The 11,505-nt window shown below is 40.1% G+C and overlaps 1 protein-coding gene across 4 annotated transcripts; it reads left to right on the top strand.

The window, feature by feature from the left end:
- Positions 1–877: 877 nt before the first annotated feature.
- On the top strand, positions 878–11,466 carry tp53inp2b (tumor protein p53 inducible nuclear protein 2b). Of its 4 annotated transcripts, XM_017305703.2 has the most exons (5): positions 879–1,191; positions 4,435–4,791; positions 6,729–7,043; positions 7,143–7,299; positions 7,415–11,466. In XM_017305703.2, the coding sequence occupies exons 2-5, from the start codon at positions 4,668–4,670 to the stop codon at positions 7,680–7,682; spliced, it is 864 nt and encodes a 287-aa protein (XP_017161192.1). In that variant the 5' UTR covers positions 879–1,191; positions 4,435–4,667; the 3' UTR covers positions 7,683–11,466. The 4 variants fall into 4 exon arrangements, with proteins under 4 accessions (XP_008412097.1, XP_081465199.1, XP_017161192.1 ...); XM_008413875.3 differs by having other exon boundaries at positions 878–1,191; positions 6,729–7,299; XM_081609073.1 differs by having other exon boundaries at positions 878–1,187; positions 6,729–7,299.
- Positions 11,467–11,505: the final 39 nt, after the last annotated feature.

Consider the following 11,505-nt stretch of genomic DNA (forward strand, 5'->3'; position numbering starts at 1 on the left):
ACATAAAGCTACACCAGTGTGGGCAACAGCAGTGTGTATAGATGTGTACCATTATGTGAGCCTTCACACCTTTGTATAAAGTGAAAACAAAAGAAGGAAATTGGAGACTGCAGGAAGGACAAAACACCACCAGGGGTTTAAACCAAAAATCCAGAAATACCATTGGACCCCAGATGCTGCATTCATAAAAAGTAGGAGTGGGTGGTATACAGTGTGATGAAAGGCACATTTGGATTCTCCCCATTAAGGTAGAATGAACTGAGTGATGCTGTGGGGAGGCAGAGATGACTATTTACATAAATATAATTCCAGCAGCATCACCGAAAAAAAGGAGAACCTGGGTGCTGTCTGCACTGTGGCTGTTTACTCATTTGAATATTTGAGGCTTATTTCAGTTAATGATCAGCTTGATCAGTGTGGTGTCAGATGAGAACATGCAAATAGGATTAGGTAACCCAGCGTTGGCTATGAATTTGCAAAAAATTAAAGAAATAAATACGAATAGCATGAATATAGAGTGAAGTGTTTTTTTTATATAAACTATGACTACTATGATTACTTCAGGGGAATTTGTTTGACTAAAATATCACAACTTTACTTTGCACATCTTCATCTGCTCCCTGAGCAGGCAGGCCCTGGATCAGTTTACCCTCCCCCAGCCCCGCTTCGCAACAACAGAGCTGCTGGAAAGCAGAAGCTGATCAGGGATCAGTCTCCATTTCCATCTGGGTTCAGGCTGACAGCTCCATCCTGCCCAGCCCCCACCTCTCCCTGTTGCTTAGAGGACTCGGCTCCTATCGGGTGTAATATTCTGATTGGCTGCCTCGCCTTCTGGGAGGCGTGCTAAAGGCGTGGCCGACACATTGTGATCTCACAATCAGCTGTTTTGTACGTTTCTACATTCTGATCCGAGGATCAGCTGGAAGGCAGCAATAAACAGGAAAATCTGCAGCGAAGGAAACAAAAAAAATAAAAAATAGAGGAGGAGGAAGCAGCTGCAGATGTTATGATCTGAAAACATCAGTGTAATTTTTTTTTACACGAAGCCCTTCTTCTAAGAAGAAAGCCTTTTATTTTTGTATATTAGTGCCCCTACTACCTCACGTAAAGGCTATATCTAAAGCTATGCTTTAAGAGTTGTCGTTTCTACTGTGTTTTGACATCTCGTTTACAACTTGAACTCAAAGGCAGGTATGTACGTTTTCATTTTTGTTTATTTTCAGTTTAGTCTTTTGTGTCTTGCCTGTAGATCTTGGATAACAAATTTGCCGGCCAGCCTCTTGTTATCCTGATTTTGGGGGCATTTATTAAGCCCATTTCCTGGTTATTGAATAATGTGACATTCAGTTATAACGTATTTGTCTTTGTGACCCATACTGTGGGCTATTTCTGTCCGCAGTGTATTCTATCTGTGATGATCTATTATTAGGACACGAATAAATGCGAAGGCAGTATGGAGGTGCAGAATAAGATGCGTAAGAAGGCCGATTTGTCCCCATATGTTACTATGAAAGAAAAATGACTCCTGCCTGACTGAATATAGCCTATATATGCTCAGCCAACTGCCGTTGTTTTGCAAACTGCACCAAAATCCTGATGTGGGTCGATGGCGGATGTTGACGTCTTTTCAGCCTCTTTTTTTTTTTTTTTTTTTTGTCAAGGAACACCTTCAGGGTTCATTTATTTTGCATAAAACCCTAAGTTATTCAATGTAGACGCCTGTCTTTTGTGCTACCGCAGCCTGATCCAGTTGATGTCTTGCGAGCAGTGAGTGCACTGAGGCACAGCTGTCATTGCTGTGACCCTTCAGCTGTAGAGCTTATACGGATAATTCATGTTTAACCTGAATACCACCAACACACACCGAGGGAGCTTCACGTAACGAAGCTGAAGATGTTTTATTTACCTTATAAACATCGCGGGTGTCTTTGTCATTTCCCGTGTAAATATTAGTGCTGCCGGCAGCACTAATATTTACATAAGTCTCACGGGACCCATCGACGGGCAGGAAATGGCTTTGCCGTTTCAAAATGCGGGCTAGACACGGACAGCGGAATATGTTTCATAATACATGATCTTGCATGTTTGCTGTTAAGACCTTTTTTTCGCCTTTGGTCGCAAAATGGGCTGGAGCTTCAGCGTCAGCGTCCGTGACGCAACGTGACGTCAGAGGGTTCTTGTTTTCATTCTCTAGATCGCCGCCCATCGCGTTCCTTTACCTCCTCCCTCCTTAGAGGAAGTCTCAATTAGAGATACTTATGCATTTAATACATAAGATAAAGACATTGTAAGTTTGTAAACCTCTTGTATAACTATACTGCTTTTATCACCAGATTTTGTTTCTCCCTATCGACCTGAGGGCAAAGCCAGGGCCGCATTTAGGAGCTTGTGGGTCCCTGAGCTAAAGCTAGTTTTGCTGCCCTTCTCACACAAGTTTCTGTTATATGCATTTTGCAATACATTGGAAGTTGGGTATGGGCGATGTTCATAATTCCCGTTAGATACACATCAAAATCAAGATTTTCTGCCACTGATTTTAAAGCAATCCTTACTTTTTTTTTCCTCTCACGATCCTTATGAAAACACAGTCTCACTTTTAGAGATGTATGTATATATATATGATATATCAATAACTGTGTTTAAACTAATGAGATACCAGTAAGTTCACATTTAGAAACTCCTAAAAGACTGAAAAAGGATGCACTGCCAAAACAGGTAAATAAAAAAAAAGTTTTTATCACTGCACCATGTACAACATGCAGATTGTGTTTTAACCTCAGGTAAAGCAGACCAGAGTCTTCTCACTTTGAAAGGTTGTGTAACTATAGCTATTGACAGTCATGTGTGTGTGGGTTTTTTTTTTTTTCGTAATTAAACAAACTTATATCAGTGTATGCTTTGTAACAAGTGGCAAGCATGCACATATGTGTATCTATTGACAGCAAACTTTATTATTTCATTATTTGGGACACAGACAATATTACTAATAATAGGTAACCAAAAGCAGCTATCATTGAATTGTATATCTTAATTACAATACATTAGTAAAGAATGTCAAAGCTGAGTTAACTTGCATGTTGTCAAATAACCCCAAATCTAAAACTTATTTAAAGTGTGTCAGTGTTCTGCATGAAGACCATGTGTGGTATTTGTTTCACCTACAGTCACTCGGTTTAAGTACATAAAATATGCCCTTTGAACTTGTAAAGGTTGACAGGGCAAACTGTTTAAACATTGCTCTATATTACATCATCATGTTCACATGCAGGTGAGGCACTTGTCCTTCGCCTCAGCTGTTGTTGCTGCATTTCTGGTTTTATTTACATGTATTTGTACAGTCATTGTGTTTGTTGTCGCACGAGTCTCTTTTGTGTCACCTTCCTTCACCCTCCTTTTCTCTGGCTTGTCCATCTGTTCTGAAACTGCTGACTGGTTGTCTAGATCTATTGGGGGAGGGAGGTTTAGTCATTGTCATTCTGCTCTTTTCTTAATGAATCATTTCTATGTTCATAAATCACTTTTCTTATATTTTTTCTTCACAGATATGTTAATGTACTTGATAGCAACAATGTATTGATTGTTGCCATACAACAATCAATACATTTCCATTTTAAATCAAACTTAATATAGTTAATAGTTGCATACGAATAGAATCATCAGATAACCGTTGTAGGGAATCGAGTCCAGTAAATCATCCTGGGGCATTTTGTTATGAAAAGCTTATTTTTAAAATTGACTGTGTCAACTGATATAGTGTAAATGTGTTTATTATTGGGGCTGCACAGTGGCACAGTTGGTAGCACTATTGCTTTGCAGCAAGAAGTTTATGAGTTCAAATGGGTCTGGGTCTTTCTGTTTGGAGTTTCCATGGTCTCCCTGTGGATGTGTAGGTTCTCTATTTTTTGTAAATGTTAGTTTAATCAGTCTCCCTAGATTGTTGTAAGGTGTGTGTGTGCATAGCTGTTTGTCCTGTGATGGACCGGCAGCATGTCCAGTGTGTACCTGACCTCTCACTTGTTGACTGCTGTTTAAATGCACTATCCCCTATTAGACCAGTGTTAGATGATGGATGGATGTTTATTCTGTTGTGAAGGCAAAGGGGAAGATTTGAATTTCCCAGGACATTTAAAAATGCTTTTAATCTATATTTAGCTAACTTTTTAAAGGCCATTTTGCTAAATCACAGTTACAATGATGATACTTAACTTTACAAATACACTTTCAAATATGTTTTATTTTATTCAAATTGCAGGGCTTTCTGCCTGTGTGTGAACCTATAATGATTCTGGATATAAAATTAACTTCCAGCTCACGAACTTAATGAAACATTAAGCACCTTTTTTTTTTTTTTTTGCTACAACCATATTTTGAAAACTCACTGGTTTTTATCAAACTAACAATATTTTTTTAATTTATCTCTCTCCTTCTCCACAGGCCTTTGTTCCAAACCAAGTGAAACCTTACATTTGCACTATAAAAGTCCTTCCTGCCTTGAATTGTCAACTTCAAGATCAAGCACAGGGCTTTAAGTGGAAACAAGAACATCAGGCAGACAAACAGCATTACACAACAACTACAAAAACGAAAAGGCAGCTACTGCATAAATTTTCTCTGTGGGAGAGCATATAGCACATCACAGGCATCAAAACTTGACAACACAAGCAGAAATGTTTCAGCGTCTTAGCAACCTGTTGTTCGGCGATGTGGAAGAGGTGGCAGCTGATCTGAAGGGACCCAATCCATGTGTGACTGAGGCCGACGAAGAGGGATGGATGCTCGTCAACCTGGCCGGTGAGTCCAAGAGTCCAGGGATGGAGTGGTGGGGGGAATCTGTCATTTTATTTAAACATCACAGTAGAAAATACACCGGTCAGGCATAAAATTATGACCACTCAAAGTGAATAACACAGATTGTCATCTTATAGAAGTGCGTGTTAAGGGATGTAGGGACTTTTTGACAAGGAGAAGTTTGTAATAGACAGCTGTGTCAGAGAATCTCCTGCACCTAATTGGTGTCCCTCAGTCTGCAGATCAGTCATAAAGGTTAAAGGAAGAAGTACTGTAGTGGTGAAGCAGAACGTGGGGAGCTAAGACTCAAATCAGTCACACTGTAGCTTCAGTCGCATCTCAAATTGGTATTTAGGGAGCTGCATAGCTGCAGACCAGTTAGGGTGGAAACAATATTTCCTTATGGTGGGGTTGTCTTTCAGCAAGATAATACTCCCTGCCAGAAAGCAGAAATAGGCCAGGAATCGTTTGAAGAGAATTCCCCCTGATCTAGATCCAATGGTGAATCCGTGGGATGTACTGGACATTAAAGTCCAGTCCCTGGAGGCCCTGCCTCGCAGCTTATGGACCTGCTAACATTCAGTGCCAGATGTACAGGAACCTTTCAGGGATCCAACTCACGATTGGGCGGTGGTCAAAATGTTATGTCTGATGGTGCAATTAATTTGTGTGTTATGAAGTAAGAAATATTCACCTCTTCTTTGCCATTGCATAATGCTGTTAAAATCTGAAAGGTAAATGGGGACGATGGAGTACGGTGTAGAATCAGTCTGGGCATGGCGTACCTCTACATGGCTGCCATGACACCAGCGCTGTCACTCTGCAGATGAAAGCACAGGAACATTCAGCTTCGTCCACTTTTTTGTTCATGGTGGGATCTTGACAGACATAGCGACTGCAAAAAGAAAGCTTGATTTGGTGCTTTTAATGGATCCAAGCACATACCAACACTCCAAAAGTCGTGCTGATCATTTTGTCCCTTTGCCATTTTATGCCTTTGTAGTTTTGGCCAATTTCTGCCTGACGTTTGGGGGTGAAAAATTAACCATTAGAAACATGACGTGTCATACCAGTCATGCATCAGTGCCTGCCAACCTAGGCAAAGCATCATACCTGCTTCTAAGTAATTGTCTATCTTCTGCTCTTAGATTACAGTAAGAAGATGCAATTATGTGTCTGTGATAAATAGTTTATAAATAATCATGAGATCACTCAGTTATTTTGATTTGATCTGGGATGCAAATATGACATATTTCATTAGACAGTTCACTCAAACTGAGTATTAGGACAGCAATCCATGGAAATCAGGAGTAATGTTTTCATCACACTATTTCACAGTTGAAATAGTGTGATGAGTCAATACTAATAAATAATAAATAACAAAAATGGACTGTTACTGAGTTTTAAATGATGTATAGACGAGGTATTAGCCAAATATCTTTTTCCATACTTAAGATACGTAACATGGGAGGAAAATAAATTTTGATGTAATAATGTGTGGGAAACAATCAGTTTGTTTAAAGATATGAAATGGCAACATGTGGGTACAAAATGGAGAAGGGGCTACCTGACCCAGAGCTCATCAGAAGTACCTCTCAGCAGAATCAAAACATTATGTCACTGACATCATTACAACCTCAGAGGGTCAACACAACTAACAATGTGACTCCTTTATGTTTTGTGTTTCCTTACCCCTTCTTTTTCCCCCTCTTCTAAATTTTGTTTAAACACCCTTATATATCTCACATCGGTATGTGTGCGCGTGCGTATGTGGTCCCTCTAAAATGATCCTCCACGTCCCGCATGGCCTTTTGACAAAAAAAACACAAAAAAAAACTTTTTTTTTGCCACATTTGCAAAAAAAAACATTTTTGCAAAATCATCCTCCTGCCTTCATTGGCCTCCCGTTCCCGATCTCATCTGTGCCATGTCCTTAAAAGACTCTGACTGCATGATGCAGGTGGAGGATGATGTGGGAACCCCACTGACTGCACAAGCATCACCCGACAGTAAACTAGCAGATCACCAAAACACGCAAACAAGGACTGAATGCCCAGCCTCCACGCCCCGTCCGCCTCATAAGCGTCGCAGGCCGCATAAAGGTCAGACACGGGGTCCAACAGCACCTTCGGAGCCCCTGTCTTGTCCCAGTGCTAGTCCACCACACTTAGGTGCTGCCACACCCGTGAGCCTCCCGAGACGGGCCAGACTGTCCACGCCCTCCTCCACCCCGTCAATGTCTCCAGGCTCTGGGAGTGAGTGCGGGGGCAGTGGGGGTGCCAGTAGGTCAGGATCAGAGAGAGGCTGCATGGATGAGAGCTGGTTTGTCACCCCTCCCCCCTGTTTCACTGCAGAGGGAGCCACGGCAGAGACCAGCCCCATGGAGGACCTGCTCATAGAGCACCCCAGCATGTCTGTGTATGTCTCCCCCAACAACCTGTCCATGCTCTCCAGCAGCAACCTGTCTGTGGTGGGGGAGGAGAGCATTGTCAGCCTGGCGAGCAGTGCGAGGTGAGAAATTTTTATTCACACTATATCTCATCTTCACCTTCTTTTGTAACTAATAAGAGTTGTACTGTTTTTTTTTTTTTTGCTTGTTTGTTTGTTTTTTTTCTCCTATTTGCAGCAGAGTGACTGAACCAGCAGCTCCCCCAGCCACCCGCAGCACTATGCCTACCAGGGTGAGCCGTGGAGCGGCTTCCCAGGCCGGGGCTTTGGCCAAGGTCACCCAAGTGGCCAGGGTCCAGCGTTACAAGGCTCGCATGGAGCGCCGCCATCTGAGCCGCAGCCACATCCAACGCCAAAACCGTGTGAGGGAGCAGGTCCCTCGTCACGCTTCGCACGCCAGAAACACCTTCCTTCACCAGCCCAGCAAGCGCAACTTCTGTCACTAAGGTTACCATCAAAAAGGGGGGCTTCGTTTACGTCTGGGGGTATTCGTTGTGCAGAATCCAACATAGTCAACACATGTCCACCCACAGCATTTTTAGCTTCCATTTCCATACATTACATCAGGATGAGTCACAGACTGAATCATCTTGGTCATTTTTCATCCAATCTGCAGTTAGAAAGCAGTTGCTAAATGTAAATCTTTGTAGACGTTATGATCACCCCTTAGTTGTCCTCCAGAATAAACAACAAAAAATAAGTACGTTTTCAAGCTTTATCCAGTTATAATTTCTCAAAATGGCAATAGTTGAGTTTTATTGATTTATATGTCTTTCTAAAGACATATGAGTTTTATTTTTCTTCATTTAAAACCATAATACTGTGTAACCATCATAGAAAATAAAATAAGACTGAAACAGCCCCTTCTTTCATTACTCTGACTGGAGGAACACTCTTCATAGCAATTCTATAAAAAACATGATCATGATTTTTATTTGGTTAGTTTTACTTACAAAACGTCAAAAGAAAATACCGTCTGCGAGAAGGAGAGAAAAATCAACACAAGTTGGTTTCTCTGCAAAGTTGCTTTACTAAAAACAAGTGTGTTGCCAGAGGAAACAATTGATTCTCTTCTCTGCCTCGTGAAGAAGGCCACAGCATGTAGGAGATGGTGAGAGTATGTGCAAAACAGACTAAAGAGTAAAATGAATCCCTCAGTATATGGTTGTTTTTTTTTAAATGTGGTGTAACCTCAGAGCAGCCAGTGAAAATTCAAAGATTTGGGGCTCACTTTTGGGTTACAAGGTTATAGCAAGACATGGTAGGTGAAGAGCGGTATCGAAGGCAACTCTTTATTTTGTTTTCATGACATGGATTTAATCTTATTTTATCTGAAGTCTCTTTTGCAAATTTCCACCAAGAGAGAAAATAAAACTGTTCCTGCAGTCAGACGGAAAGATTTGGCTTTTAAAGTTAACAAATTAATTCTCCTTGGAGGTATGTCATTTGCCCAGCCATGTTTAACAACAATATGTGCTGTGAACTTAAATTAACTATTGTAGTTTGTTTTTTTTACAATAACCTATTGAAAGAGGTCTACAGTGCCTTGCAAAAAGGCTTATAACCTCTGATTTTCTTTTCACAATTTGTCACATTACCACTACAAGCTTATGTGAAAAACCAACAACAAATGGAGAATAATTTTGAAGAAGAAGAAAACTTGTACAAGTAGAAAACCTGACATCTGTGGCTTGCACGTGCTCCTTTTGAGCCAATGATAGAACCACCTTTTGTAGCAGTTACAGCTGCAAGTCATTTCTACCAGCTTTGGACATGTAAACAACATACATTTCTGCCCATTTGTCTTTGCAAAATATCTCATGCCGAGTAAACCTGGATGCAGAGGGTCTATGAACATCAGTTTTCAAGCGTTGTCACATTTTCTCTGTTGTAGTAAGGTCTGAGCTTTAACTGGGCCATTCCAACACATGAAACAGCTTCACTCTAAACCATTTCCTGGTAGGTGTGTATTTAGAGTCATTGTTCTGCTGGAAGGTGAATCCCTGCCTCTATTTCAAGTCCATTGCAGAATCTTAAACGTTATGATTGTCCTATTTAGCTGCATCCATCTACCAATGACCTCTGTCCAGTTTCCTTGTTCTGCTAAAGAAAAGCAACTCCACAGCATGATGTTGCCACCGCCATGTTTCACAGTGGGAATGCTGTGTTCTTGTTCATTTCCTGCCACCTACAAGATTTTGTATGTAAGCCAAAAAATTTACACTTTAGTCTCATCTGACCAGCACACTTTTACACACACTTGCTGTGTCTTTTATACAGCTTTGGCAACCTATACAAACAAGATCTGTTATGGTTTTCTTTTAACAATTCAACATTGTAACCATTTTTCCATAAAGATTAGTCTTCACAATCGTATTCTAATTTGGTTGGTCCCAGAAAAATCCCAGTTGAATATATTGAAGTTTGTGGTGGTCATGTGACAAAATGTGAAAAAGTTCAAGGTGCATGAATAATCCTGCAAGGCACTGTATTAGGAGAAAAAGAAACAACACCTTTCTTAATGCCGGACAGCAAAAACCTTGCATCGGTTCATCAACAACTCCATAAATGTCCAGCCCTTTTTGTTGCTTGCACATCCAGCTCTAACATCGTCCACTTTTACGATCTCGCTTACTAATATGTATTCAACAATATTAAACAATGGTGCTGAAGTGTATACTAATGTTTGTAAATTATTTTAAGACATGGATGTAAGTTTGCACTGTCAGATATTGTGTGGGTAAAAGTTTTAGCAGTGTGCTGTGTGCTTGTTTTTATTTTTTTTCTTTCTTTCTGTTTTTACTTTTGTGAAACTTTTTTTTGTTTCGGATCCTGATGTGTGAGAAGGTGTACTGGCACGCTAAATGCTAGAACCTTTCCTATATGGGGGAAAATACTAATTATATATATATATATAAAAGTGTTGGTCATTTATTTTTCTTGTAAATATTAGAAAACAACTTACAACTCTCCGTTATAGGTGTCGAAGCCTCTGGACATAACTGAGGTTCGATGAGGCTGCAAATAGTCTCAGAATAACACTGAAAACATCACTAAACTCAGTTTATGTGCCATAGGCAAACCCTGGCCTCTAGAGGGCAGTGTTGCACAGCACCTGCTGTATGAATGGTAACGATGTCACACAGCAACGATTATAGATTGGATACATCTCTGCAGGAGTTCAAGTTCAACAGAAAGATTGTCTGTGGATTCATTTCTGATTGTTATTTTAATGTTTTGCTTGAATGAGTGACATTATATGATTTTTTTTTTCTGATGTATCTTTTTTTGTTTTCTCTTGTGGCCGTGATCCTATGAATGAAAAAGTCTTTGCACTCAAAATATAAAAAAATTAATACTACCTTGTTTTTTTATTTGCTTTGAAGATAAATATTATGTAATCATTTATATCCTCAATAATGCAGAGCATATGAGGTGTTGAGCTCATCACACACACACACACACACACACACAACATATAGTGCTGTCTTTAATGACATCCACAGTATTCCAGCACTAGTCTGTGCCTGAGAGGTAGGTAATGTTCATCTGTTGCAAATAAAAAAAGTGAAAGATCACAAGTGTGTGTAAGTGTGCAAAACCACCACAGATGACTCTGCAGCTGGAAAATGTTTTCTGTTTTGAATCTTTTTCTTCCCTCCCCCCCACCCCCCTTCCTCACTCAAAAATGAAACATGTTTTCTGTATGTTGTGTCTGATTATCATTAAGGTGTTATGCTTTGCGTGAAAGTTCTCAAAAATTGGTTGTGGACGGATGTGAGGGACGTGGACAAAAAGAGGCAAAAGACAAATAGTTTCTATATATGAAAAGAAATGTACTGCATTAAAGAAAAAAAAAACATGGACATGCTCGTATTTTCCCACATAGCTATTAGAAGTTGTTTAACAATATGGGTGTTTCAAACAAAAGGCATTGAATGTCTGGGAGGTGATTTCCTGTATTATGTTGTGCCCTGAAAATAATGGCAGCTTAAAAATACTCGGGAGGATTTGTCCATATTACACCTGAGTTGGTACAACCTCTCCCTCATTCATTAAAAAGAAAAGATAAACCTATAACATTTGAAATTTGGTGTATCCGATATTTATGGTGATTGTGCCTTTTCACTGTTTCTGCATGGTTTTTGTGATGTACTGATTCCCCATCCTTGGACAAGTCGTCCTCTGACAGACGAGATCTATGCAAAAAAAAAAAAAAAAATCAACAAATGGGGATTTTTCAGCATTCATTCAGACACTCTCCAATAA

This window comes from Poecilia reticulata, chromosome 7 (assembly GCF_904066995.2).
Source record: "Poecilia reticulata chromosome 7, P_reticulata-male-v2, whole genome shotgun sequence".
NCBI classification, from domain to species: domain Eukaryota; kingdom Metazoa; phylum Chordata; class Actinopteri; order Cyprinodontiformes; family Poeciliidae; genus Poecilia; species Poecilia reticulata.

Bases quoted from the DNA above. Each gene is read 5' to 3' on its own strand.
- tp53inp2b (XM_008413875.3), top strand. From the start codon at position 4,668: ATGTTTCAGCGTCTTAGCAACCTGTTGTTCGGCGATGTGGAAGAGGTG. The intron at 4,792-6,728 runs GTGAGTCCAAGA...TGTCCTTAAAAG, and splicing joins GATGCTCGTCAACCTGGCCG to ACTCTGACTGCATGATGCAG. The intron at 7,300-7,414 runs GTGAGAAATTTT...TCCTATTTGCAG, and splicing joins AGCCTGGCGAGCAGTGCGAG to CAGAGTGACTGAACCAGCAG.